This window comes from Nomia melanderi, chromosome 3 (genome assembly GCF_051020985.1).
Source record: "Nomia melanderi isolate GNS246 chromosome 3, iyNomMela1, whole genome shotgun sequence".
Taxonomy (NCBI): Eukaryota; Metazoa; Arthropoda; class Insecta; order Hymenoptera; family Halictidae; genus Nomia; species Nomia melanderi.
Window position 1 is genome coordinate 21,189,839 of NC_135001.1, and position 24,727 is coordinate 21,214,565.

The 24,727-nt window shown below is 39.0% G+C and overlaps 3 protein-coding genes and 1 long non-coding RNA gene across 8 annotated transcripts; 2 read left to right on the plus strand and 2 right to left on the minus strand.

Annotated features, from left to right (window-relative positions):
- Positions 1-198: 198 nt before the first annotated feature.
- On the plus strand, positions 199-2,311 carry LOC116429227 (neuralized-like protein 2). Of its 2 annotated transcripts, none has more exons than XM_031981936.2 (3): positions 199-1,023; positions 1,137-1,460; positions 1,538-2,311. In XM_031981936.2, the coding sequence occupies exons 1-3, from the start codon at positions 672-674 to the stop codon at positions 1,657-1,659; spliced, it is 798 nt and encodes a 265-aa protein (XP_031837796.1). In that variant the 5' UTR covers positions 199-671; the 3' UTR covers positions 1,660-2,311. The 2 variants fall into 2 exon arrangements, with proteins under 2 accessions (XP_031837796.1, XP_031837797.1); XM_031981937.2 differs by having other exon boundaries at positions 1,541-2,310.
- Positions 2,312-2,391: 80 nt separating this feature from the next.
- Positions 2,392-9,841, minus strand: LOC116429180 (uncharacterized). The gene is made up of 15 exons (XM_031981805.2): positions 9,521-9,841; positions 8,404-8,576; positions 8,292-8,336; positions 8,106-8,215; positions 7,289-7,502; positions 6,590-6,767; positions 6,354-6,506; positions 5,947-6,288; positions 5,014-5,342; positions 4,907-4,951; positions 4,324-4,433; positions 3,797-4,016; positions 3,574-3,739; positions 3,350-3,502; positions 2,392-2,890 (listed from the first exon to the last, which is right to left on the minus strand). The coding sequence occupies exons 1-15, from the start codon at positions 9,657-9,659 to the stop codon at positions 2,526-2,528; spliced, it is 2,742 nt and encodes a 913-aa protein (XP_031837665.2). The 5' UTR covers positions 9,660-9,841; the 3' UTR covers positions 2,392-2,525.
- A 942-nt stretch (positions 9,842-10,783) lies between these two features.
- On the plus strand, positions 10,784-22,786 carry LOC116429179 (glycerol kinase 5). Of its 4 annotated transcripts, XM_076365330.1 has the most exons (13): positions 11,106-13,785; positions 14,359-14,643; positions 16,114-16,207; positions 16,823-16,922; positions 17,007-17,166; positions 18,320-18,434; positions 18,517-18,710; positions 19,203-19,329; positions 19,810-19,914; positions 20,067-20,161; positions 20,834-20,997; positions 21,237-21,370; positions 21,656-22,786. In XM_076365330.1, exons 4-13 carry the CDS (start codon positions 16,897-16,899, stop codon positions 21,796-21,798), a joined length of 1,263 nt encoding a protein of 420 aa, XP_076221445.1. In that variant the 5' UTR covers positions 11,106-13,785; positions 14,359-14,643; positions 16,114-16,207; positions 16,823-16,896; the 3' UTR covers positions 21,799-22,786. The 4 variants fall into 4 exon arrangements, with proteins under 4 accessions (XP_031837663.1, XP_076221445.1, XP_076221444.1 ...); XM_031981803.2 differs by lacking the exons at positions 11,106-13,785; positions 14,359-14,643 and adding an exon at positions 10,784-11,095 and having other exon boundaries at positions 21,656-22,784; XM_076365329.1 differs by having other exon boundaries at positions 11,106-14,648.
- Positions 22,581-23,016, minus strand: LOC143174299 (uncharacterized). Its single transcript, XR_012998128.1, has 2 exons — positions 22,820-23,016; positions 22,581-22,743 (listed from the first exon to the last, which is right to left on the minus strand). It is a non-coding gene; the product is annotated as an uncharacterized LOC143174299 (long non-coding RNA).
- Between the last annotated feature and the right edge of the window lie 1,711 nt (positions 23,017-24,727).

Sequence of the window (24,727 nt, forward strand, 5' to 3'; positions counted from 1 at the left end):
TTCTAGTCAACTACCCTAACGTCAATCTTGTAAATAAAATAGCAATAATATTGAATTGATTGGCAAATATAATCAGGAAAATTAAAGATTTTTAAATCATCAAGATTATGCCATAAAAATAAGTTTTAATTTGTATCGCGTGTAAAATTATTATTTTATTTTCCATACACTCCTGGCTCGACGAGTCTACGATACGGTACTGGCGTAAGCGCAGCCAATCAGCTGTTTCTACTTCTTTCTTCAAGTTATTATACTATCAAACTAGTGCCCCTTTGTGTTAAATTTTGTTCTCGTCTAAGACTGAAGTTCTCCGTGAAATATTTTTAAAATAGCCATTTATCAGGACTGTACAGCAGATTAGCATAATTGTACAACCATTTGGTTTCACGTTCGGCAAAAATACGATTGCGATGTATACCCAACCTCATTTTCTCAGCCGCTGAACAAACGGAGCAACCATGTAAGCTGTCGAAACTATTCCAATGTGTCATTTAAACCGAACATTTCTCGCGGACGGTGTATCCACGTTTGGTTCTGCCGAGTGTTGGTGTCCCCGGTGATCTTTTTCCATCGATTTTCCTCAATGAAGTTTCTCGATAAGACAAACCCGTACAACGTAAATTCGTAGTACCGGTCCTAGGGATCGAAACCTCCTTAGTCTCAGCCTCGCAATGGCTGAGAAATCTAGGAAAATATTGACAAGGTTTCATCCCACTCATGGGGAGAACATTGTGCTCATGGAAGACAGCACTGTAGCTTATCGTACTACCAGCTTTGCCAATTCCCTGGCTTTCAGCGAGAAACCCTTGCAACCGGGGGAGATCTTTCTGGTAGAGATTGAGAGGACCCAAGGAGGATGGAGCGGGCACATGAGACTTGGGCTCACCTTGATTGATCCTGGCTCTATGAATGGTAGCCTGCCAATGTTCGCGCTACCTAATCTGGTCAAGCTAGGCAACACGTGGGTGTTCGCTATTACCAGTACTAATGCTATATCGGGATGCTTAGGAATCATGAGATACAGTGAGAATTCGTTTACTTGAATGCGTTACATCTTTTAAGTAGTAGTAACAACTTTTCAGCTCTTAATAATATACTTTAATAATAACTAATCAATGAAATTGTTGTTTTTTAAGGTGAAGGAATACCATCTAGAGAAAAGAAATTAGTTACCGATGGTATTAATGTTCAGACATCTCGAGGAGTTATTCCAATGAATGCGCTTAGACCAAACACAATTGATTCTTTTCAAAATATCCTACCCATGGATGCTGGGAGTCGTATTGGAATTATGTATGTGCCGCAGGCTGGCTCTGACAAGGCAGAAATGCACTTTATAATTAATGGAGAAGACCAAGGAGTTTGCGTGAAGGATATACCTTACAAGGCAGGACCCTTGCGAGCAGTAGTAGATGTGTACGGTACTACCAAACAAGTCAGGATAGTTCAATTGTATGGTGGTAAGTTTAGATTACTTTTTCGACGTGACGTCTCTACCAGTACTCTCATCTGTCTTTTTAACAATCGTATGTTTCAGCAGTATCCACCCTACAGAGTGCCTGCCGTGATGCTATACTACAGTATACCAAGGGAAATGCAATCGACTCGCTTCCTCTTCCGCGGGTTCTGAAAGATTATTTACTATACCAATCCCAGTGAAAGTCGGGTGTCATTCCATCTTGTCCCTCGGCGTTTATCTTTCACTTTTATTTAGATAACGGTTTTAGTGCTCGTCATTCTTTTGCAATTTAATGCTCTCACAAGTTGCAACGCGTTATAACGCGTGAATCGTGCTTTCATTTATTAATTACATTATTTTAGGAGAAACGAAAGCATTCTACAAAAAAAAAAAAACAAATGCTGCTCTCGTCGTTCCAGGTAGGCGTTTCTTTTATTTGTATAATTCACACCGCGCGGGTGACGTATGTTATTTTCGTTAGAATTGTAAATTATCGTCCGAGACACGTGTGAATGCTAAAATTCCGACCTGTACATAATGTAAGAAATCGTTGACTGAGCACCCGTCAATTTTTGATGGACAAGAGAACGAACATTCTCTCAGTGCGTTAGCATTTATTGCTGCTACACGTTCGCAGTTATAATCGTACGAATCTATTAGGCTCACACTGTTGTGGGTAACATTCTTTTCTACTCTTACCACCCACTGTATTTCGTACAGATATTGTAGAGTTGAGTTGGGCGCACTGTTAATACTCGCAAAGATTGATCTGATCGATGTAAACAGTTAAGTTCAACATGTTTTTTCAAAATAAACGTATCTATAAAAAAAAACACAGACTACTAGACAGCAAACTTTATTGCGCGTAGTTCAACGTTTATTAATTGGTTTATTATTTCCCAGCTGAAAAATGCTACTTCCAACGATAAGTATCTGAAACGTATTTTATATTTAGCAAATAATCGCCAGCGTTTATTTTCTGTAATATTTTATTGTACAAATAACTTTTAATCGCAATCTTTCTTCCAGAGTAACCGATGGAACTTTCCCTTTGTAATTATGTATTTCATACAATAGGATACGCGGATTTGCTTGTCGGAAGCCTAACGGCTAACAATATTGTACAAGTAAATAAGACAATAACGAACGAAAGCCATCTTATCAGAATCGACGTACATCTCCAAGTCGATTGTTTCTTCTCAGAGGACACAAGATTCGTGTTGTCCTCCGTACTCGCCTCCATCTGAGCAGCCACTTTTGGATCCGAAACGGTCACTAGGAATACTTGACCGACTCTGCTCTTCAGAATGAAGGTCGAAGCCGAAGATACCCATGAAGGCGCGTCGATAGTCAGCCCATGCATGTGGCGCAGGACACTCGTTAACATCAGTGCAAACATCGCCAAGAGAAAGGAGTCTTCATAAAGAAGGACTGAAAAAGCAAGAATTCCTTCAACGTCCAGTATGTTGATTAATTTTTATTTCATCAATTAACCAGACAGTCTTCAAATAATAAATAAGAAAATTAATCCACTGCAAGCTTAGCCCTCTGTAGGCCCATGTAACTTTGAAGTCACATGTCAGTATATTGGAATCTTGTTGATTTATTTCATTTTGCACTCAAAGTGGTGAGTAAAATTAAATAATCAGTTAACTTAAACTTTTGTACGCTCAGGCGTGAAAGTTTAACGTCATTGTAGCTTGAAAGTTACAAAATATACTCGTTTGATGAAATTATTGAAACTATTCCATACATTGTTAACTCGTATTCATATGTGGATATTTATTAATTTTGTACTGCATGGATTTTGCTATGATCACGAACAAAAATTCGTCCCATACAGGGTTAAAGAATATATTTAGACGATGTTTTTCATATTGCAGAACTCACCTAGTTTCGGAACACTGTGTCCATTAGAGGGGACTGTCCAAGCCATGTGCGTCAAGGCGAGTAGATGCATAATGAAGTTCAGACTGGCGAGTAGCATACGCTCGTCGGAATTCGGCTCTAGCCAGAGGATTATCAGAGTCACCGCGAACAGTACTACGCGTGAACAAACACGATAGAATTAGCAGACATGACCACCATTCTACGCGGTTCGAATCGCTACAAACCTATGGCAATGGTAACGTAATTCACACCGTTGATGGATGACTGTCTTTGGAGAAGAATATTGTACGTTATCAATTTACTGCGGAAATCCGAACCAAACTTGGAGTCCACCACGCGTTCATTCATGGTAATATTGATCAGGCCCCATTCCTTGTCGCTTATAATTTCCTATTGAAACGAGTATTTTACTTTTTACAGACACGCGAGCAGCGGAAAATCGCGTACCTTCTTGCTGTACTCAATGTTCGTGAAAGTCGTGTTAACGTCCTCGACGGAGTAAGCCCAGGAAGAAACCTGCAGGGCGCAGGTTATTACATCGTACGGCCACCATGTGGTGTCTTTCTCGCAATTCATCGTGTACACCACCTGCGGAACACACATCACTGTGCCCGTAAAAATCACGCAGTCTGTCTTCGGCATATTGATGTCAACGCCCGCGTCCGACCTGCATTCGATTTCAATGGTAATCACGGGAATGTTGAAGCAACGTTAACACGTTGACTGCCACGGGAATCTTAAACGTTTTATATATTATCCACTCATTCTCTTGTACCAAAGGTAAACAGGAACAATTATTAATTACTCGATATCCATATTAGATTAGATATAATAGATTGTAATCTATTCAATATTCTCATTTGACATCGATCGTCGTACATACTGTAATTGATTTAAACAATTCGGAAGCACCGATCATCAGTGACCACCATAGCGGTCAATGTGTTAACAGGATCGACGTTTGGCAGACTCACGCGCTGTGCAGTGTAACGTCCGGCATCCAAATCTCGTTGCTCACCACGTGAATCTTTTCGATACCGGCGTATTTCGACGGTGTCCACGTGAAGAAAGGATCTTTCCACATCTGAGCCACACAAGGATCATTAATGCTTCAACTGAGTGAATCTTTCAAGTAATTAATCTATGGCCAGTTGAATGCTTAACACGTTAAACGCCAGGTCCATGCGGACTTTAGGTTCATATTACACGACCGCGCGTGTCGGTCCTCACGCACTAATGTGAGACTAAATATATTGCTTAGGCGACATCGGTTTTTGTTCACTCAAGGCTTGAAAAAAAAGAATATAATATTTAAAAAAAGTTAATGTAGTTTATTAAAACAGGGTAAACAGAGGCGTGGTTTGCTTTTACATTCATTGCAGAAGGTGCTAACTTTTCGTGTTAAATTCTTTGCCGCCTTTGAACCTAATATTCGGGAGTTATTATAACATTGAGAAAACTCCGGTCCTCAAGCCGATATTTCGGCTCGGCCTGAACGGAACGACAAGCAAGTCGGGCCGGGCACTTAACGTGTTAAACGAGTGTAAAAATACTCACCAGTTTCGTGAAGGTGTGTAAGTTCACGGCGTTCGTCGTTTCATACTGTGGAACAGAAGCTCGATAAGAATCTTTGGACCGAGGAAGGGCTTGCTCGACGCGCTTACCACACTGTAGTGCTCGATACTTATAAAAACGGTGACATTGGTAGGATTCCTATGATCCTGGGTCGGCCTGACGTCTGCGTCGTAGCCGCAAAGCAAATGCTGCTTTAACTGAAACATAGGAGCCGTGTTTACTTCACAGTCCACGATCGCGTAGATCCTCTGACAGAGAACGGCAAGGACCGTCAGGCGGACGAAGAGGAAGCTCCTCATTCTTGGCTGACGAACTGAAATCGGACCGGCAGACACGCGACGACTGCAGTTAAAAAGAATCGAGGAGAATAGTTGCACGCCCAGTGAAATGTTAAACCGAGGACACCGAAAACCGCCCCCTTTCGAGCATCATCTTATCAGTTTTAGGATTTTAGTCGCACAGCTGCGACGCTTCGCATCAGCAACGAACGGGGATAGTCTCGTTTCGTTATTCGATCTGCACGCGCATCGATCTCCATTAAACGGTAATTCAAACAGCTCAATCTATTTTTATATGATTTATTGATACAATTGAGAACCGATGTCGCTGACTGTAATTAAGTCACAGCAGAATAGACAATGTGCTCCAATTAGACACGGTCGGTACAAGCGGACCAATTAAAACGTCAGAAGTTGTTAACGGCAATTTCAAACTCTATTGCATATTTATCGTAGGCGCGGATTAGAATATCAAGGCTGAACATGCGTGCAAGAAAAAGATTACTGTGAAGATTCAAGGCATATTTAACCATTAAAAACCTGTCGTTTGTTCGATTAGGCGAAGGGAAGAGAAAGTCGTATCGATTAAAAATGGGAACGCAACGTCGTTTATTTTGAAAATAATATTCTGTCAGAGATACAGTAAAAAAAAGTCGAGGAGAGGTGATTTATTGGTAGAAATGAGAATCTACAGCTGACTGATTAAACGAGGACAAGGGGAAACGAGCGTTTCCATTCCCTTTTAAGTGGAGGGCACAAGGGTGACGAGGATGACGATGTAGGTAAGAACCACGACGAAGAAGGAGAGCCACTCCACGATGGCCGCGAAGTGTCTCCACGATGACTCTTTGGATTTTTCAGCGGCTTTCGGCAGGTCCACGTTATCCTCGGACTCGCTGCTCAGTATCCTGTTCGAGTCGTCGTCGGCGAGGATGAGGAACCGGCCGGCTCTGTTGTTCAGAACGAACGACGTGGTCGACGAGATCCAATAAGGTACCTCGATGTTCATGGTTTGCATTTTCCGCAGTACGGCGGTCAAGATCAGAGCGAAGACAGCCAACGCCAGCGAGTCTCGGTAGTACAGTACTGCAACGCAAGAAGCAAATATCCAGCGCGTGCTCCCAGTTGATCTAATCTCTTCAAGTACTCACGTATATTGGGCGGATTCGAGCCATTCTGCGGCAATTGCCAGTGCAAATCGAATATACAAAGCAAGTGGCACACCAGATTAACGCTGGCCACAGCCATCCTCTCAATGGACCTCGAGTCCAGCCACAGCACCGTCAACGTGAGCAACATTACAGCTGGCAAAGGAATAGACAAGAATTAATCAATTTCTATGAATGAAACGTTGTCCTCCAATGAACGATAGAACAGATTCTCGTACCGATGGCGGGAGTGATGTATGTAGTGTGCATCAACCCGTGATGCCGAGTTATAGAAAACTCGTAAACGATCATAGGGTAGGTGTCATTCGGGCAGCATTTGTACTTCTTCAGGACTTTGTACGCGTTCACCACTTTGAAATCCCACGAACTGCTGTTCGTGTACCCTGCCATTTGGAACTGGAGAACCATGCAATTAGTATTAACATTTTATCTACCGGAGAGCTATTAACCCTTAGCGCTCCAGGTTGTTTGGTAATCTATCGGCAACTGCAACGAATTTTTATAGTATTAGCGAAAATGAGAAATGCAACATTCTTTCGATCTTTTTTCCTTCTCAGTACAGAATTTGGATGTGTGGAAGATCGAATGATTTTAGAGCAGTTTCTTTAAGATTCATTGAAATATCTAATATTATAACTGGTGCAATATTGGAGCCTACAGAGTTCAAAGGGTTAATAGGCATCTCCCATGACTTATAATTATGTCAAAAAGCTGACTAATCTTCTTGAAGCAATAATCTTCCAATAATATTTACATTGTGTTACATAACACAATTTGCTGATTCAACGTTGTAATTACCACTGGTATTGAAGATTTCATTAAGTAATCTTTAAACATTGATAATTAACCTTCAGTCGTCTGTTTAATAACCGATAAATGCGTTAATATTCTTAGTAGCGTTGTTAATCATAAATTACCCCTTTCTGATCCAGATGAAAGTCCACCTCCTCCCCGGAGTGCGACCAAGAACCGAAATTGATTCGACACTGGTGCGTGTCGTAGGGCCATTTGGCGAAGTCCGTGGCACATTTCGCGATGTGCTTCAACGACGGCACACAGCTGACCGATCCCGAGCTGAAGACCAAGCAAGTCGTCGGAGGTATACCGTTCTGATCGGCTGCCATGTCACCCCTTTCATCGTTTCGGAAAGAAAAGGAAAATGTACGTTGAGGACAAACATGTTCTTTCAACCCTTTGCACTCCGAAGTTTTTCACTAGAAATACTTCAACGTTTTCTGATGAGATGAAGACGATATTTCGTAAAACCAACCGACGGACAAAGCTATTTTACGTCAATATTTCTCGGATTGATGCGTTGTATGAAGTATAATATTAACCCTTTCGCGACGGGTGCCGTATATATACGGCAGCCACTTGGTGCATCGCAGCGGCTGACGCCGTGTATATACGGCAGTCACTTATTGGTTTTTTTATATTATTATTTTATTTCAATAGCGAACTCAAAATAAAGCTATAAATACATTGGTGGCGAAGTATGGTTCACTTGCGCTTTCGCGGACGACAAAGTATGGTCAGTCGCGTCGTCGCGAAAAGTGGCAAAGTATGGTCAGTCGCACTGTTGCGAAAAGTAGCGAAGAATGGTACAGGTGCGCCATCGCGAAAGGGTTAAATATCAAACTTTATAGCTTCACTGTAGGAAATCAAGTGGTGAGAGTCACCTCTCGAGTGCAAAGGGTTAATTACTTCTGCGTTTCGCGAGCTTGGAATGCTTACGAATTGTAAACGGACAGGTCGGGCACCCATATCATGTCGCTTTTCACGTGCAGGTAGGTGATGCCGTCGTGCTCGCTGGGCTTCCAGGTGAGATGCGAGTCGGTCCAGAGCTAGAAGAATACTCGTTGAACCGTTTCGTGGTTCCATACTTGAAGAAATCGGAGTAAGGAGCAACGCGTTACTTACCAAGGTCATCCAACTGTGCAGCACCATCTTACTTTCCATCTCGTCCTGAAGAATAATCGCAACATTGTAACAAGTCAATCAGGATTCGTGTCTGGAGGACAGAAAGACTTACGAATTCCAGGATTTTCGGTATCAGCTTGATGGTCACGTTGTTCACCTCCTTGTGAGAGACGACCGGTCGAACGAGGGGATCATAGTCGCAGAACAGGTGGTTCTTCAGCGCCATTAACGGCGGAGGATTGACTCTGTTCCTGCACACCGTGGAATCGAAATCCGCGAAGGCATCTGTTCGGACGACGTTCAGTTTTAACGAATGTGACCTCGACGGTGGTAAAGCTTTAACACTAAAACTACCAGGGGTCAAATGACCCATGCCTGATGTCTTCTTTTTGCAATTATTAGAAAGGTAAATGTTTCTCTGAGAAATTGTTAGAGAGATTCATTTAACACTGCGCAAATTGAATTGTAAATCAATTAAAGTCTGAACAGATGCACTCTTGGAGTTTCTATAGCGAGATTTTCAAAAGTCAATTGAAGTGCTCGGTAGTTTTAGTGTTAACCCTTTGCACTCCGAAGTTTTTCACTAGAAATACTTCAACGTTTTCTGATGAGATGAAGTCGACATTTTGTAAAACCAACGCGACGAGAAATTCACGCGAATCGACGGGCAAAGCTATTTTACGTCAATATTTCTCAGATTGATGCATTGTATGAAGTATAATATTAAATATCAAACTTTATAGCTTCACCGTAGGAAGTTGAGCAAACAGAATATATTCGAGAAATTGCAGCAATCGAAATCAAAGTGAACGTCTACCAAATAATGTTTATAAAATCTAATGAACGTCGAATCGTGTTCCACAGATCTAGCGTTAAACCGTGAACCCTTTGCGCTCGAGAGATGATTCTTAATCACCACTTGATACAGCAAAACTATGGAATAGAATATTTAGTATTCGAAATTAAACTTTGTGTTACTTTGTGAAATATTTAACTAAAATAGCTGTGTCGCTTAATTTATCTGTGAATTATCGTTAAATGAGTTTCAAACAACGTCGCCTGCATCTCGTCGAAGAATATCGAATATTTCCAGTGAGAAACTTTCGAGTGCAAAGGGTTAATAGATGGCAAGTGTTTCGAATTTCTACGAGGCAACGATTAAAATCGATCAGGAATTCTGTTTCACGATCGAAAGACGCGATCACACGGACACTTCGGCGACACTTTACCGGAACGATGCAGCCGGAGGACGGTGAGGAGCCACAGCACCGTTAATATTCTCATTTTGATGGTGGAAATGAGCCACCAGCCGACAGCCAACTGAACCGATTCCTCGGTTCGCGGTGAAACGATTATCAGACGCCCCATGAAATACGATGCCGCAGATACGCGAGACGCCCCCAGGGTGGTTCAACGCTTTTCAAATATTCTCAGATAGAATAATAATAATGAGCCAGACGGCTACATATAAATAGTCCAGAGACACATAGATAGTTATCTAACGGGGTTTTAAAAGCGCCGCTGCTATCGCTCACGACGTGAAACCCTGTGGACCGAAGACCAGATTGATGACTCACGAGTGTCTAAAATCATCTGGAGCAATTTAGAGAAATCGGAGTCCACGGATTTTCTTGTATAATATGGAGGAATGCGTCGCGTCATTATAAACACACCGGAGGTAAAGATGAAAAGAAACATGAGCTGCTCATTAGCCAACTCATTAGTCGCTTCGCAAGTAAAGAAAAACGATGCAATAGTATACATTGATTCTTCAAATTATATAATGTGTTTCACTTAATCACCAGGTGTAGTAATTAATCCATCGAACATGCGAATGCATTAAAATAGTGCAATTAATCACAATTATAATTATAATTACAATTTCTGCATGGCAAAAAGAATTCTCGTTATTCCATGGTACTAAACCCAATAATAAATCTATTTCAAAACATTCAAAAGCAACCAACTACTTCGATAAGATTCGTTAACCGTTTTAACATAGATCCAATCGACTTGCTAATGACTTAATCGCACACAAAAAATATGCGTACATCAAATACTCAAAGTCATGTCGTACACAATACTGTAACTTTATGTAAACGCTGAACTCATGAATATTTTCCAAATAATATAGCACTATCTCGCTACTGTTTTACCAAAGCAATTTGTTATTCTTATTGAACGCTGTAAACGTCGACCGCGATAACGTCGCGAGAATTAACAAGGACCGTATCGCCATCGCTTTGTCGCGGAGGATAATACGGTCTCTTCGTTCAGAGGTTTTAAAGTACTCCCACATTTTTTAGTCGTCCAAGCTCGATCGCCGGGCTTTATCTGTAACCGGAGTGTTGACAGATTTTATTCCCAGCAAAAAGACTTTATTGCGCCGATAAGAATCGGAATGGCGTCCGTCGACTCGGGACGCCGGGTTCATCGGATCCACCGTACCCGACGGGCAACACGCGCCCGATAAACCGGAGCGGGGAGCATGCGTGGTACCATCGCCCGTTGTTCTACGTTCCGGGAGTATACAGTACGCGATAAGCGGCTTGTAGTAGTTCGCCGCGCGTTTTCTGTGGGTGGCGTCCAAGAACGTCTTCGCTAATCGTAAAGTATATTTATTCCCGGCACCGCCGCGGCCCACCTGCGTCCGACGATCGCGCGCGTTCGAATGAGACGGAGGACACCACGTGCATCGTTCGGGGAACATGAAATACATTGGAGCACTCGACGTCGGGACCACGACAGTGCGGTTCCACATCCTTGACGAGCAAGCGAACACCGTCGCCCGTTCCGTAGAAAAGGTTCGACCGTCGCGACTCATGAATGGATCGCGTTTTTCAATGGCACGCGTACGCGCGGCCCGAGAATCGGTCGAGATTGTTATTATTGTTTATCGAAACTTATTCGTATTTTTTTTTGCGTGTTATTTAATCGATGCATTCGACCATTTCTCAGGAAACTATCTACATTCGATAATTGTAGAGGAAGATTCATATGGGTCACTTTAATTCCCTGTGGGCCGAATTTTTGTTCGTGATTATAGCAAAATCTATGCAGTACAAAATTAATAGATATCCATATATGAATACGAATTAACAATGTATTCGATAGTTTCAATAATTTCTTCGAACGAATATATTTTGTAACTTTCAAGTTACAGTGACGTTGACGACTGTGTGTTCGAAATTTTAAGGTGATTAATTATTTAATGTTCGTCAGTTTGCAATGAAAAATTAAATGTAATAAATTTGTCTTAGTATATTGCTGTGTGGCTTCAAAGTCACACGGGCCTATAGAGGGTTAACACGATGAATGATATGGGGTCACCGGTGAACCCCAATCGAATCGGATTATTATAGTTTACCCAGTTAAAATATGATTGAAAAGATTTATATGTTATAAATAATGCTGCCCAATGCGGCTATAATCGGCTAGATGAACATGCAATAATAATAATAATAATTCAATCGAATGATTTAATGTTATGTTTCTTCGATTTGGGTATTTTGCTCTGTGAAATCGTGCGTTCAACGTGATGACCAAAACTAAGCTCAAAATGATTTCATTTAGTAGTTCTTCGGTTATAGTTGTCGAAGAGATACCAAATTGATTTATTTATGCAGTCTAAGATATAATATAAAATAATCTAAAATATAAATCGAGACGTTAGTAACTTGTAATTTGTATAAGAATTTGATTTGCTGGTAGTCCACGTGTTAATTGTACGATGTAATCGATTATTCCGCTTCGTAGTTGCAATCGTCACAGTTCATAATTCATATTATTCAATTTATAATTAAATTATGGTTCGTTATTCAGAATTTTTTAGCTGATCAGCGAAACTGTCGATCTCTCACGTTTGAATGGATCTGGACTAAAAATTCGTCTTTCGTTGAACGATCGATGCTTCCAGTGGACAACCGACGCATGAAAAATCACGTGAATGATAAGAGTATCGGAATCGTTAACCGAAGAAGTAAGACGAGAAGTCGAAGAGAAAGGTGACTCCGAACTCCGGTCTCGTGCGGTTAACGGGTCGACGCGGATCCGAACTCGATCGTGTCCCCTTACCCTCGTCCGAAATTAGAGTTTAATGTCAATGAATGCGAACTTCGTCGCAACGTAGTTCCCACTACGTCACGCCACGCACGTATAGTCATGAACGTGTCAACGATCCCAACAGCTGGCGACTCTATTTTCGCGTGTCTATCCGATTTGTCACCCTTTACGCAACCGTTGAATTCTAGACGCTATGATCGATGAACCAGCCGCAAAAATCGCGCGCAATCATTACGCCGAGATACAACCGAGAATTTGGTATGCTAATGGAGACCGTAGTTGGCTCAGTTCGATCACCGATTACGCTTTCATAAATATTCAGTAATATTCATCGTTCTCGTGAACTTTACGACCGCCTCTTTCTTGTCTGGTCTGATCTAATCTGGTTACATGCAATTACATACATATTTATTTAATTATCGTCTCGCAGTCGAGAAATGTGACTTGGTTTTACAAAGTTTATGCCGTGAAGGTATATTCCTATTCCATTTCATTTCTAAATTTCATTTTGTTAACCTAACTGACCTACTTCTAAGGGAAACAGCTTCTAACCCTTTGAGAATGAGCATTTAACACTAGAACTACCTAGAATTTAATACGATTAATATGCAATTCCCATAAAAATTGTAACAGTAAATTATTTTTAGTTTCAGACATTCATTATAGTACTCTAGTGAAACTATTTTTAAAATCATTTCGAATATTCAATGCTTCGAAGATACCAATAATTGCTAAACAAAGAAATCGAAACCAGTCATTCTGACTGGTACGGTAGTTCTAGTGTTAAGTTTCTAGAAACTTTTCCCATAAAACTGCATCGAAGTCTTGAATACTGGAAAAGAAGGAAACCACATATCAACCTCTCGTTAATTTAAATAATAAAATTATTTGTCGCTGCCGATTTCAGATGATAAAGCTCGATGTCGCCATTGCGACGACATTCGACCGCAAAAGGTTAAGATATACACCGTAGTTCTCTTATTGACCTCTTCATATTTTCTTTGGTCCTTTATCTCTCATTCTCTCTCCTTTTCTGTCATTCTTACTGTTTTCCTTAACCATTCGATTGCATCTTCTCTTATTTCCCGCAATGTTCCCTCCGCACTAAGATTTCTTCCGCAGTTGTGCAATCTTCCACCAGATGTGTAATTTATCTGTTATCTGACCCGTATATCCTGCATTTTCTCGTCTCTCGAAAACCTGTTCTCTTCCGTATTTCCGTGTCTCGTCCTGGCCGTCAATCTACGCGGGATCATAAATTATTCTATAATTCATCCCAACGTTACATTAACGACTGAGAAGTCTGAAATGTATGGAAACGATAAAGGGATTATACAACGCGAGATACCGCGCGATTTCAGCACACTATCAGCTTCTCGAGTCTCGAAACGTTGAAGTTCTCTCGCGCGAGAAAGAAAAGTTATAATTAAAAGTTAATAATTCAGTTCGCTGTGTCGCTCTTACTATTATTGCGGGAATGGATGTATTTGAGTGTGTGAATAGATATATTGATGAGTGATGAATGTGTGTAATAGATGAATGACGCGACTGTATGTGAGCGCGTTTCGAATGAATGTTCAAAGCATTGGAATATTCTAGATTATATCGATTTCCTCTATATGTTAATAATGTTCGTTTTTTATGAATCTAGAATATTCCAAATATATGTGAAGTTAATGCATGCTAATGAAAGAATGCTCTGGAAAGTGTGTGAGTGAGACAAGAGCGTCTGAGTATACAAATAGTGTGTGCGTTTCATTTAGTTAGTGTTTTATTGAGTTGTCAAGAAATGATCATACTGTTTCTAATAAAATTCTCTTTCTCCTACATTTATGGTTCGTAAAAGCTCTCCCGGACTGATTTTGAAGTTGAACGGAAATATACATGAATTTACGAGAGGAGAACTCGTTTGCAACTTCCGACGCGTTTGTCGCAGCTTTGAGTAGCGCGAATACACGAATGCTGCGGCCTGCTTTCCATTTCTGAACTTAGACCCCTGATATAGGAAATCATCGGTTGATGAAGAACGAGGCTCGACAGAAGATTTTGCTTTCGTGGGAACGCGCGATCGCATGCCATCGGCGAATTTCCGCGAAATTGAACGCCCGACTCGCGTGTAATCGGATCGACTTATCGCTGAGAATCGAGCGACGATTTTAAAGTAGTGGTATCTCGTTGCTCGTCGCGAGTCCAAACACGTACATCCGCAACATCAATGCGATCATCAGTGGAGAAATTCGCTGAACGCATTCGCTGCTGCTGGACTGCTTGGAAACGAGTATAATAAAAGGCAACGTAAATAACTTGACAATAAAAACTATCAAATCATTAACCGTTTACACTATTTCTTCCATAATTACTGTCGTCGAAACTAGATCATTGTTTATAATTCATTAAAATACGGAGGTAATTCCACGTTCATTTTGTCTACGTTTATTCTCGAACATTGGCAATAGAGAAATATTTCATTTGGACAAAGAATTAAGTGACAATTAATAATAATAATAATAATAATTTGAATTTTCGGTCGGACACGATATTGTAGATCAAGGTATTAACCCTTTGCACTCGACAATATTTTTCATTAAAAATATTCGTTACTTTCTGACTGAATATTAACGATATTTTTCGCAACTAACACAATCGATTATCTTCTATAAATTAAGAGGAAGAATTATTTTAGTTCGATGTTCTATGTGTTGATACATTACACAAGGTTTAATATTGAATTGAAAATTTTATAAGGTGTGAAAATTAAGTAAGGCGCCCCTCGAGTGCAAAGGGTTAATAATTGCTTCCAACAGAATTTACTTTTGCCATGAAAACATCAGCAGCGTTACATAAAACGCTGAAAATTCCAGCAGCAATACGCGTGCTAAATTAGCTTTCCGTTCTTCTGCAACGAAACGGTCTAGTTTCCCATAATGTTCGTTTGCATAGTCAGCTGTTCACTAATTGTCGACAAGCACCGGTATATAATATAGATTAATAATGACAGAACGAGCGCAATCATTAAATCTAATCCAATAATAATTAGTTAAAAGAAGGAGGAAGTGTGACAACAAGGTTACAACAAGAAACGTTACAAGAAACTAACGCAAAGATAAATAGAAGAGATTACGAAATTCTATTAAGCGGGAATCAATTAAGAAGGTTGTGTAAGAATGAGAAATATGGATCGAAGCGATGTACATATTCGTGTCAACCGTGCGGGGGAGTGGGAAGGATTTAATTACGCGTTCCCTATTAACCCACTTACGCTCGACATTGAGTTTCGTCCGTCATTAAGTCGAGGAAATAATTGCAGGGAATAAGAGCCTTCGAAACATCGGACGATTAAATAGAACACGTAATCAAATTTAAAAACTGCCCGTGCCGGTCAAGCCGACGAGGAAGTATTGATTGATCGCTAGCTTCCATCGAAACGGAAAAAACCTTTGATATTGACGTCAGGTCCAGTACAATTGCGTTGTTGATTTATTGAATGAATCATTCACAAGAGTTTACATTATTACATATCATCGCACACAACGAAACAAGTTACTACGAAGGGAATGCATTAATTTACGTTAATTTATTCTGATATTCTTGTTATTTATTTTAATGCATTTTAATGTTTTCATTCGTATTATTTCTTTTAATTTCGACTTCTCACTCAATCGTCCTCCGAATTTATTATTTATTTTAATGCATTTCAATGTTTTAATTCTTATTATTTCTTTAATTTCGACTTCTCACTCAATCATCCTTCGAATTTCAGGTTCAGCTGCTATTCCCAAAGCCAGGATACGTAGAGATAGATCCTGACGAGCTATGGAGGGCTATAGTAAAAGTGATCAAGGATACCATAGAAGGTAGGTAGCAAAAAATACAAGAAATATAAAAAACATTTCTTGTATCCAACAACTCATTAACGTTTTGCCTCGATTAGTCGAGAACCAGTGTGAGAAAACACAAGGCAACGGCGTAAGCCATTTAACGCTAGAACTACCGTGCCAGTCATAATGACTGGTTTTGATTTGTTTGCTCCGCAATTATTGATATCTGGAAGGCATTGAATATTCAAAATTATCTTGAAAATCAATAGTTTCACTTGCCTACTGTAACGAATGTCTGAAGAAACTGAAAATAATCTGTTGCTACAATTTTTATGGGAATTATATATTAATCGTATTAAATACATGGTAGTTCTAATGTTAACCCTTTGCACTCAGACTTTGCAGAGTTTTCAGAAAACTGAATTGTGGCAATTTTCAGTGGAGTCAACTTATGTCACTGTACACAGAAAAACTCAGATATGTTGTTATGTAATATATTCTAAATAGATCAATTCGAATTAAATTTTTTTTCAATGCTGTGGTGATCAGCGAAGTTGCATAGCTAAGCGTCTTTATATAAAAACGAGATTTCTCGTTATCAGTACGCAATGTGTTAACGAACCGTAGACTCGAAATTACTGTTCTTTGCAGCCAGCGGAATCAAACCGGAATCGATCGCCTGCCTTGGGATCTCCTCGCAACGAGGAAGCTTCACTACGTGGAACATGAAGGACGGAAAACATTATCACAAGTAGGTGCACCGTGGAGCTCTACTCATGCTTAATTATTCACACTGTACTCGTTCGATACGATGACCAACTATCTCACGTTTCAGTTTCATCACGTGGAAAGATCTGCGTGCTGACGGCATGGTGAAGGAATGGAACTCCTCGATGACGATGAAAGGACTGCGCATAGGATCGCAGATCCTCTACACGTTATCCAGGAGGAAACGATTTCTAGCCGCCAGCGTCTTCAGATTCATGAACACGCAGGTTCGCCTTAAAATTCTCTTCCGTTCCGCAGTGAACTCGAGATTAGAATACTTTACGCATTAAGTTTCTATTTGAATTTATCGTTCCGTTGGGAACTTTGCGCTCGAAAGTTTTTCACTAGGAATATTCGACATTGTCCGATGAGATACAGATGACATTGTTTGAAACTAATTTAACCCTCTATAAGCCCGTGTAACTTTGTCACACGTCAATAGACTGGGTTAAATTGATTTATTTAATTTTTTGCAAAATGACGGATGACATTAAGTGATTGATCAACTTGAACTTTTATACACGCAGAAACTATTGAATACATTTTTAATTTGATATTTATTAATTTCAGACTGCGTAAATTTTGTTATGATCACGGAACGAAATTCGGCCCATAGAGGGTTAATAATAATTCACGGATAAATTAACCCTTTGCGGTCCGAAGTGCTCTTAGTTTCTCACTTTGAGGTTCACGTCGACGTTAGTTCATTCAATTACAGCTTGATATGACTCTATTTATTTATTCAAGAATATTTGGGAGTCATTGAAATGTTACCTTTAAATGGTACAATTGTGATACTACAAGTAAATAGAAAAAATTTTTAAAACAGGTAGAGGTTGCAACAAAATAGAATGTCGAGTGTGATTCGACACAAGACTGCTAAGGGTTAAGCAACGAAGCTATTTTATTTGAACATTCCATATAGCAATACAAAGTTTCATTTAACACTAGGTTTACGGACATTTATTGTACAGTCTATTCTATTGTTCCTGGGAAGTTGATATTCGTTCATTTAGATTTTGGAAATTGTAGATGTAGAAATAGACAATCAGGATTCACATTCGTGCAATTGGATCAATGAAAACAAATTGAAGCATTTACCAAATAATGTTTATAAAATTCAATCCGCGTCAAATTGACGCGTTCCGTAAACCTAGTGTTAAAATACTGAACATTCGACTTCATTTTGCTGTGTCAAATCAAGTGATGACAGAGTCACCTCTCGAGTGCAAAGAGTTAAGTTTTAGTTACGTTCCTTTAATTTATATGCATATTTTTGTTCTCGATCAATTTCGTGGCATTGAATTTTTTTTAATCCATTGAATTTTCGTTTCTCCGTCGTTTATTTCGTTTGTCGTTTACTTTCACACCGGAATCTAGATGTCTTTGAGACTCTTATGGACGTTGCAACACGTGCCAGGTTTACAGGAGGCAACGAGCAGCGGAAACGTGGCCTTCGGAGGTGTCGATTGCTGGCTTTTGTATAAACTGACAGGTAAAAAGCGTAGGTCGAACGCGAGGTTCATCCAAACAACAAGTTCTTATGAATACTTTCACGAAATTTTGTTGTCCCGCAGGTAAACATGTGACGGACATCTCGAGCGCATCGGCGACCGGTCTCTTCGACCCGTTCACGTTGAGCTGGTCAGGTTTGATGATCAATCTGCTTAAAATTCCGTACAATATCTTTCCGGAAGTGGTGGATACCGTCGGTGACTTTGGCACCACTCCCGTAGAGTTGTTCGGTGTCGCGATACCGATAGTTTGCTCGGTAAGCTTTATTAAGCGTCCGATTTTGATACTAGAGCTACCAAACGATTGGAATGACTTATTTAGAACTTCTAACTTCTCTATAGAATTATAAATGTTTGTTTGAAATTTGTAATTACTATATAGAATTCTAAATTTTTGTTTAAAATTTGTAACTATTATATAGAATTCTAAATTTTTATTGAAAATTTGTTACTATTATATAGAATTCTAAGTTTTTCTTTAAAGTTTCCAAATTCTATATGGAATTCTAAATTTTTATATAAAATTTCCTAATTCTATATAGAATTCTAAATTCTTAGAATTTCTAGATTTGAAGCTCCTCTTATTATTGCATCCCTAAGAATATACAATACGATTTCTCACAAAAAGTATCGTCATATTTCTATCAGTTGTAAAATATAAATTTTGTATTTTAAGTATTGTAGTTCTAGTGTTAATGAGAATTTAATCGAAGAAATTCCATAAAGATAAGGAATGTTATTTAAAGTAGATGGCAGATCAATCCGCCTCGCTGTTCGGTTCAGGTTGCATAGCGCCAGGGGACCTGAAGATCACGATGGGAACCGGGACATTTGTAAATGTGAACACTGGGACGAAAGCTCATGCCTCAATCACAGGTGATTGTGTACGAAATTGCACATAATAGGTTGCTCTTGTTTTTTAGTGGAACAAACTTCACATGAAATTTTACTAAATACGTTTTGAAACAACATTATTATAACTCAATTGATTTAACAATTAAATTAATTATTAAAGTTTGCCAATACCAATAGGTAAAGAAAACTTTGAAAAACAAAAATATTAGATACTTATTAGCTCTTTAATATAATGAAATTAATTATTATAACTCAATTGGATTACCAATTAGATTAATTATTATAATCTAATTGATTTAACAATTAAATTAATTATTAGAGTTTGCCAATACCAATAGGTAACGAAGACTTTTAAAACTAAAAGTCGTAGATACTTATTAACTCTTTAATAATGAAAGTAAGGAAAACTTCTAAAAATAAAAGATCGTAGATACTTATTAAACAATCTGATAATGAAATCTTGAAAAACTGAACTTAAGAACCATTTGTATAATTCAACAGGTTTATATCCTCTGATAGCGTGGCGTATTCAGGACGAATTGGTGTATTTGGTGGAAGGTGCGTCAAACGACACCGGAGTGCTGATTGAATGGGCAAAGAAAATTGGTAACTTTTATTTAATGATATTATGAACATATCCTAGTAGAGTTACAACGAGAAATACATGTGTGAATTACTGTAAGATGGTACCTTGTAGCTCGAAGCCGCGTAAACGTGTCGGCAGATCGCTGAAATTTTAAAGGTGCAGTTTGTTTCAGGTATCATTAACGATCCCAATGAAACATCCCCTTTAGCGAGCGCGTTAAATGACTCCGACGGTGTGTACTTCGTACCTGCGTTCAGCGGACTGCAAGTAGGTACCTCGAGTAATTGTCACGTAGGTTTAATCACCTCGGTTGGAATTGAATCTGCATGTATTTAATTTTGTAATGCTAAGAAAATGGTTTTCGATGAAATCACGAGTATATTCTATTTTTGTAATTATTGTAGAACAATTACAGTAGTATATAATATGCTATAATATATTGTGTAATTATACCATTATATTTATTATACAATATATTATATATATATATATATATATTTTATATTATGTTTTTATTATATAAAATTTTTTATATTATGTATATATAATGTAAAAAATTTTATCAAAATGTTTTTATATTTTATTCATATAAATATACATATAAATATATATATATAATAAAGGTTGAAAACAATCTTCTATAAATTTATATATATATATATTTATATGAATAAAATATAAAAAGTTGAGAAGATTTTTTAAGAGATCTTTTATATATAATAAAAGAATTTTAGATTTTTTATGTATAATATAAATATATATAATATAAAAAATCTTCTCAACATGTTTTTATATTTTATTCATATAAACATACATATAAATTTCTAGATTATTTTCAACTTTTATTAATCAGGAGATTGCAATCACGCGGCAGAATAAGCTTACGAGCCGAAAGCAAAGGTGTACACTGTCACTCAATGTAATTATGATTCTGTACAGGCTCCAATAAACGATTATTCCGCAGCTACCGGGTTCATAGGCATAAAACCAACGACGGAAAAGAATCATATCGTTCGTTCTCTGTTAGAAAGTATCGTCTACAGGATACTACTACTCTACGAGTCTCTCTGCTCGGAAACTGCCTTCTCGTATAAAAAAATACGGTAAGAACATTTCATACTCTAAAAATCTTCCAGTGAATTCTACTGTAAAAAATCTAATCGACACGAAAGGCGATTGAACGAGCGTTTCTTGCCTCGACGAATACATTAGCTGCATAAAGAATATTTAACTCGCGTCGAACCTCGTCAAAGAAACGTTACTTCACCGTCTTCTATTCGAAACAATTTACATTCTCTTTTATACGAACGGCACGTTGAAACTCTTGTCGCGTTTTTTCCAGCGTCGACGGCGGAGTGTCCAAAAATAATTTCGTGCTACAGTTGCTGGCCGATTTGACTGGTCTTGACGTCGAACGAGCGACGAGCACGGAAATGTCTATTTTAGGAGTGACTTTCCTCGCCGGCTTACAATGCGGTATGGAAAACACTCGACCTCCCAACAATATCGCCCGCAACGCCGCTGTGACCCGAATAGACAAGACGCGAGCAAAAGCCATCGCAACAGATACGCATAATTTTGTTTTCGCGTCGTCCAACCAGACGGTTTATTTTATCCGCGCACAGACGTACTCGTCAAACCGGTTTCCCTTCCGACCGGCACAATCCTTTATACACCGGCAACCTTCAAACCGCGTGCTTTGTCGTCGGTGTGAATTAAAACCGAACACTTTTATCACAACGACACATCAAATCCTTTCAGGCGTCTGGAAGACCAGGGAGGAGGTGTTGAAGCTCCGCAAAACGGAGACGGTGTTCGCGTCGAACGAGGCGAACAAGTCCCGGTACCAACCGATAATTGCTCAATGGCGGCGAGCCGTTCAGAGGCTCGGTCAGTGGTACTGACGATCACTGGAAATGTAATTTACCCTTCGCACTCCGAGCGATTTTTGATATAAGCAACTCCGAATCAGTTTTAACCCTCTGTAGGCCCATGTAACTTTGAAGTCACGTGTCAGTTGGAATCTTGTTGATTTATTTCATTTTGCACTCAAAGTGGTGAATAAAATTAACCCTTTGCACTCGGGAGGTGACTCTTAGTCACCACTTGATTTCCTACGGTGAAGCTTTAAAGTTTGGTATTTAATATTATACTTCATATAATGCATCAATCTGAGAAATATTGACGTAAATTAGCTTTGTTCATCGATTCGTGTGAATTTCTCGAAAATTACAAAATATATTTGCTCGAAGAAATTATTGAAACTATTGAATACATTGTTAATTCGTATTCATAAGTGGATATTTATTAATTTTGTACTGCATAGATTTTGTTATAATCACGAACGAAAATTCGTCCTATAGAGGGTTAATATGAACTATCAGCTACGCGTGCCTCTGTAAAAGATTTAAGACCCTGCTTTGTCATTAACACGTTGAACGCCGCGGGGGTCACCGGTGACCCCCAACCAAATCGAATTACTATAGGTCACTCGATTAAACGATGGTTATTTGAAAACATTCATATATTACAAATAATGCTATCTAATCTCGTAACATTCAACTAGATGACCGTGCAGTAATAATAACGCAATTCAATCAAATGATTTAATATCATATTTTCTTCATTTTGTGTATTTCACGGTATGAAATCGTGCGGCATTCAACGTGTTAAAAAAGCGCGTGTACATTTTATGTTTGAAAAACGAAGTTATAAACTTATCTTACAATGTCGGAGTGCAAAGGGTTAAAGCACCATCGAAGTCCACCCTCGAAATTGCCAAGGAAGACCAATATACAATTAAGTAAGATAATGAGTCTTATTTGCTAACTTTGACACCATGTTTCCTACTTGTAAATAAAATCGATTCGTTTATAAAAAATGACAGTTATCATTATTATCTACGCAAAGTCAATAAGAGAATACCTTGAACACCTCGATACGCACGAAGGTTGCAGTGCGCGACAGTTCTGCGAGCGAATCGATGCCGATAATTATACATATAAGAAAATGACAGTGAAAACTATGAAGTACGAAGGTGATGAGCACGCGTCTTGAACGCAATTGATTTTCATCAGAATGCGTTGCTTCGATCCCGTCGTTAGAGCCTTCGTCTGCTGACGTGGAGAACGTTCGGGTCGCTTTACCCGGCATTCAACTCCGAGCGCACCGATTCGAGACATCGGTCGCGCGAGGCCGCGGGCATATCATTTTTCCACCTTACGTGTTACGTGTTACATGTTACGTGTTACGTGTTACGTATTGCGTATCGGCACTTTCACGATTACGGCCGGGAGACTGTGTCTAACGGGGCACGGTAATGGAAACATGGATATATCTCAGCCGGAGGAGAAAGTTCCCGGGAAGCCAATGGAACGGCGGACCTGCGGACGAATCCAGGAAGGCGAAAGGGAAACGAACGAAAAAACGACCGCAAGAAACATGAAACTTTGTCGTTTATTGCCCGTAATTTCGGTGTTACACCGCGAGATTACTAACTCGCAGTGGAATCGTCTCTGCTGAGTTGCACAATTCGAAATTCGTGCGCCGGTCGCTATTACCGTGGCGCCTTGATTATCCGAGTACTGTTTAACGCTTTGTATTCGAGGAGACTCGTCGCTCGTTCTCATACAGGAATTATAAAGTTTCACTTTGCACTCCAGAAGTTTTTTGTTAGAAATACTCAATATTTTCTAAGAAGATACGACATTCTTTCAAGCTGATTTGACGAGAAATCGCACATAAATTAAAGAAAGAGGCTGTTATTTTAATATTTTACATGTTGGTGCATTGTACAAAGTTTAATATTAAATGTCAAACTCTATAATTTTGCGGTGTCAAGTCAATTGGCGACTGAGTGGCGCCTACGGAGTGCAAAGGATTAATATTTAACTCTTTGCGGACGAAGATTCTCTGAAATATAAAAACCCTCAACAGATGAAGCTAAATTATACAACATATATAATAAAATATACAACAATTACTTGAATAATAGAAAAATAGGAAACTTGTGCTGATCTCTTGTTCCAGTAATTAAATCACTTGTTTACGACTTCCAAATATGAAAATTTCATCTCGTCGAAGTATCGACATTCGACCGCAAAGGGTTAATATTATTTAGTTAACATTAGTTAGTTTCATATCGTCAATATCTCATTGGAAAATATTGAATGTTTCTGGTGAAAAACTTTCGAGTGTTGAGCGTTGATCGAGGTCATTATCCAAGGTGCTTCGAAGGTGTCACATAACGACAGTAACTGCGATCGAAACAGCTACAACTCTCTTCACATTTCTTTGTCAATTATGTATTCCAGCGTTGAATACATAATTCATTAATACAAAACGTATCACGACCGATCAAGTGACTTATTTCAAAATTTGAAAATTCTGTGTTTCTTCCTTCATTTAACTTATATTACCCGATTAAACAATTTTTCGTTTGCCTTCCCTTCTGTTTCCAATAAAAGACAATGTATCAACTATTTAATTACCTTTAATTACCAACTATTACCTTTATTGTATAACCAGTTGTTTATTGATCACGGTAGAAATAGATATGTACAAAGTATCGGTACATTTAAGATTAAAATCGAGTGTGCAATACGACATTGTCATTATCTGCCATCATTTCAGCTCGAAATGTTCTCGAACCGAGCGTCATTCTAATTATAAAACCTCTCGACTCTAAAAGTTCTCAGCTACGAATGAAAATTTTTAAAATATGCATCGAAAGACAATGGAGCGTCCCGTTGCGATTATGTAAAAATAAACTCGACCTTGACATTTTTGACTCGGTGCATAAGCGACGATGAACTTCCCTCCTTCGCCGACCGG

Excerpts from the sequence above, each read along its gene's own strand:
- LOC116429227 (XM_031981936.2), top strand. The coding sequence starts at position 672 with ATGGCTGAGAAATCTAGGAAAATATTGACAAGGTTTCATCCCACTCAT. Across the intron at positions 1,024-1,136 it reads CTTAGGAATCATGAGATACA|GTGAAGGAATACCATCTAGA; the intron begins GTGAGAATTCGT and ends TTGTTTTTTAAG. Across the intron at positions 1,461-1,537 it reads GATAGTTCAATTGTATGGTG|CAGTATCCACCCTACAGAGT; the intron begins GTAAGTTTAGAT and ends CGTATGTTTCAG.
- LOC116429180 (XM_031981805.2), bottom strand. The coding sequence starts at position 9,659 with ATGGGGCGTCTGATAATCGTTTCACCGCGAACCGAGGAATCGGTTCAG. Across the intron at positions 8,577-9,520 it reads CCTCCGGCTGCATCGTTCCG|ATGCCTTCGCGGATTTCGAT; the intron begins GTAAAGTGTCGC and ends TCGTCCGAACAG. Across the intron at positions 5,343-5,946 it reads CACCCTTGTGCCCTCCACTT|GGGGCGGTTTTCGGTGTCCT; the intron begins AAAAGGGAATGG and ends GATGCTCGAAAG.
- LOC116429179 (XM_031981803.2), top strand. The coding sequence starts at position 11,000 with ATGAAATACATTGGAGCACTCGACGTCGGGACCACGACAGTGCGGTTC. Across the intron at positions 16,208-16,822 it reads GATCAAGGATACCATAGAAG|CCAGCGGAATCAAACCGGAA; the intron begins GTAGGTAGCAAA and ends TGTTCTTTGCAG. Across the intron at positions 21,371-21,655 it reads CCTCGCCGGCTTACAATGCG|GCGTCTGGAAGACCAGGGAG; the intron begins GTATGGAAAACA and ends AAATCCTTTCAG.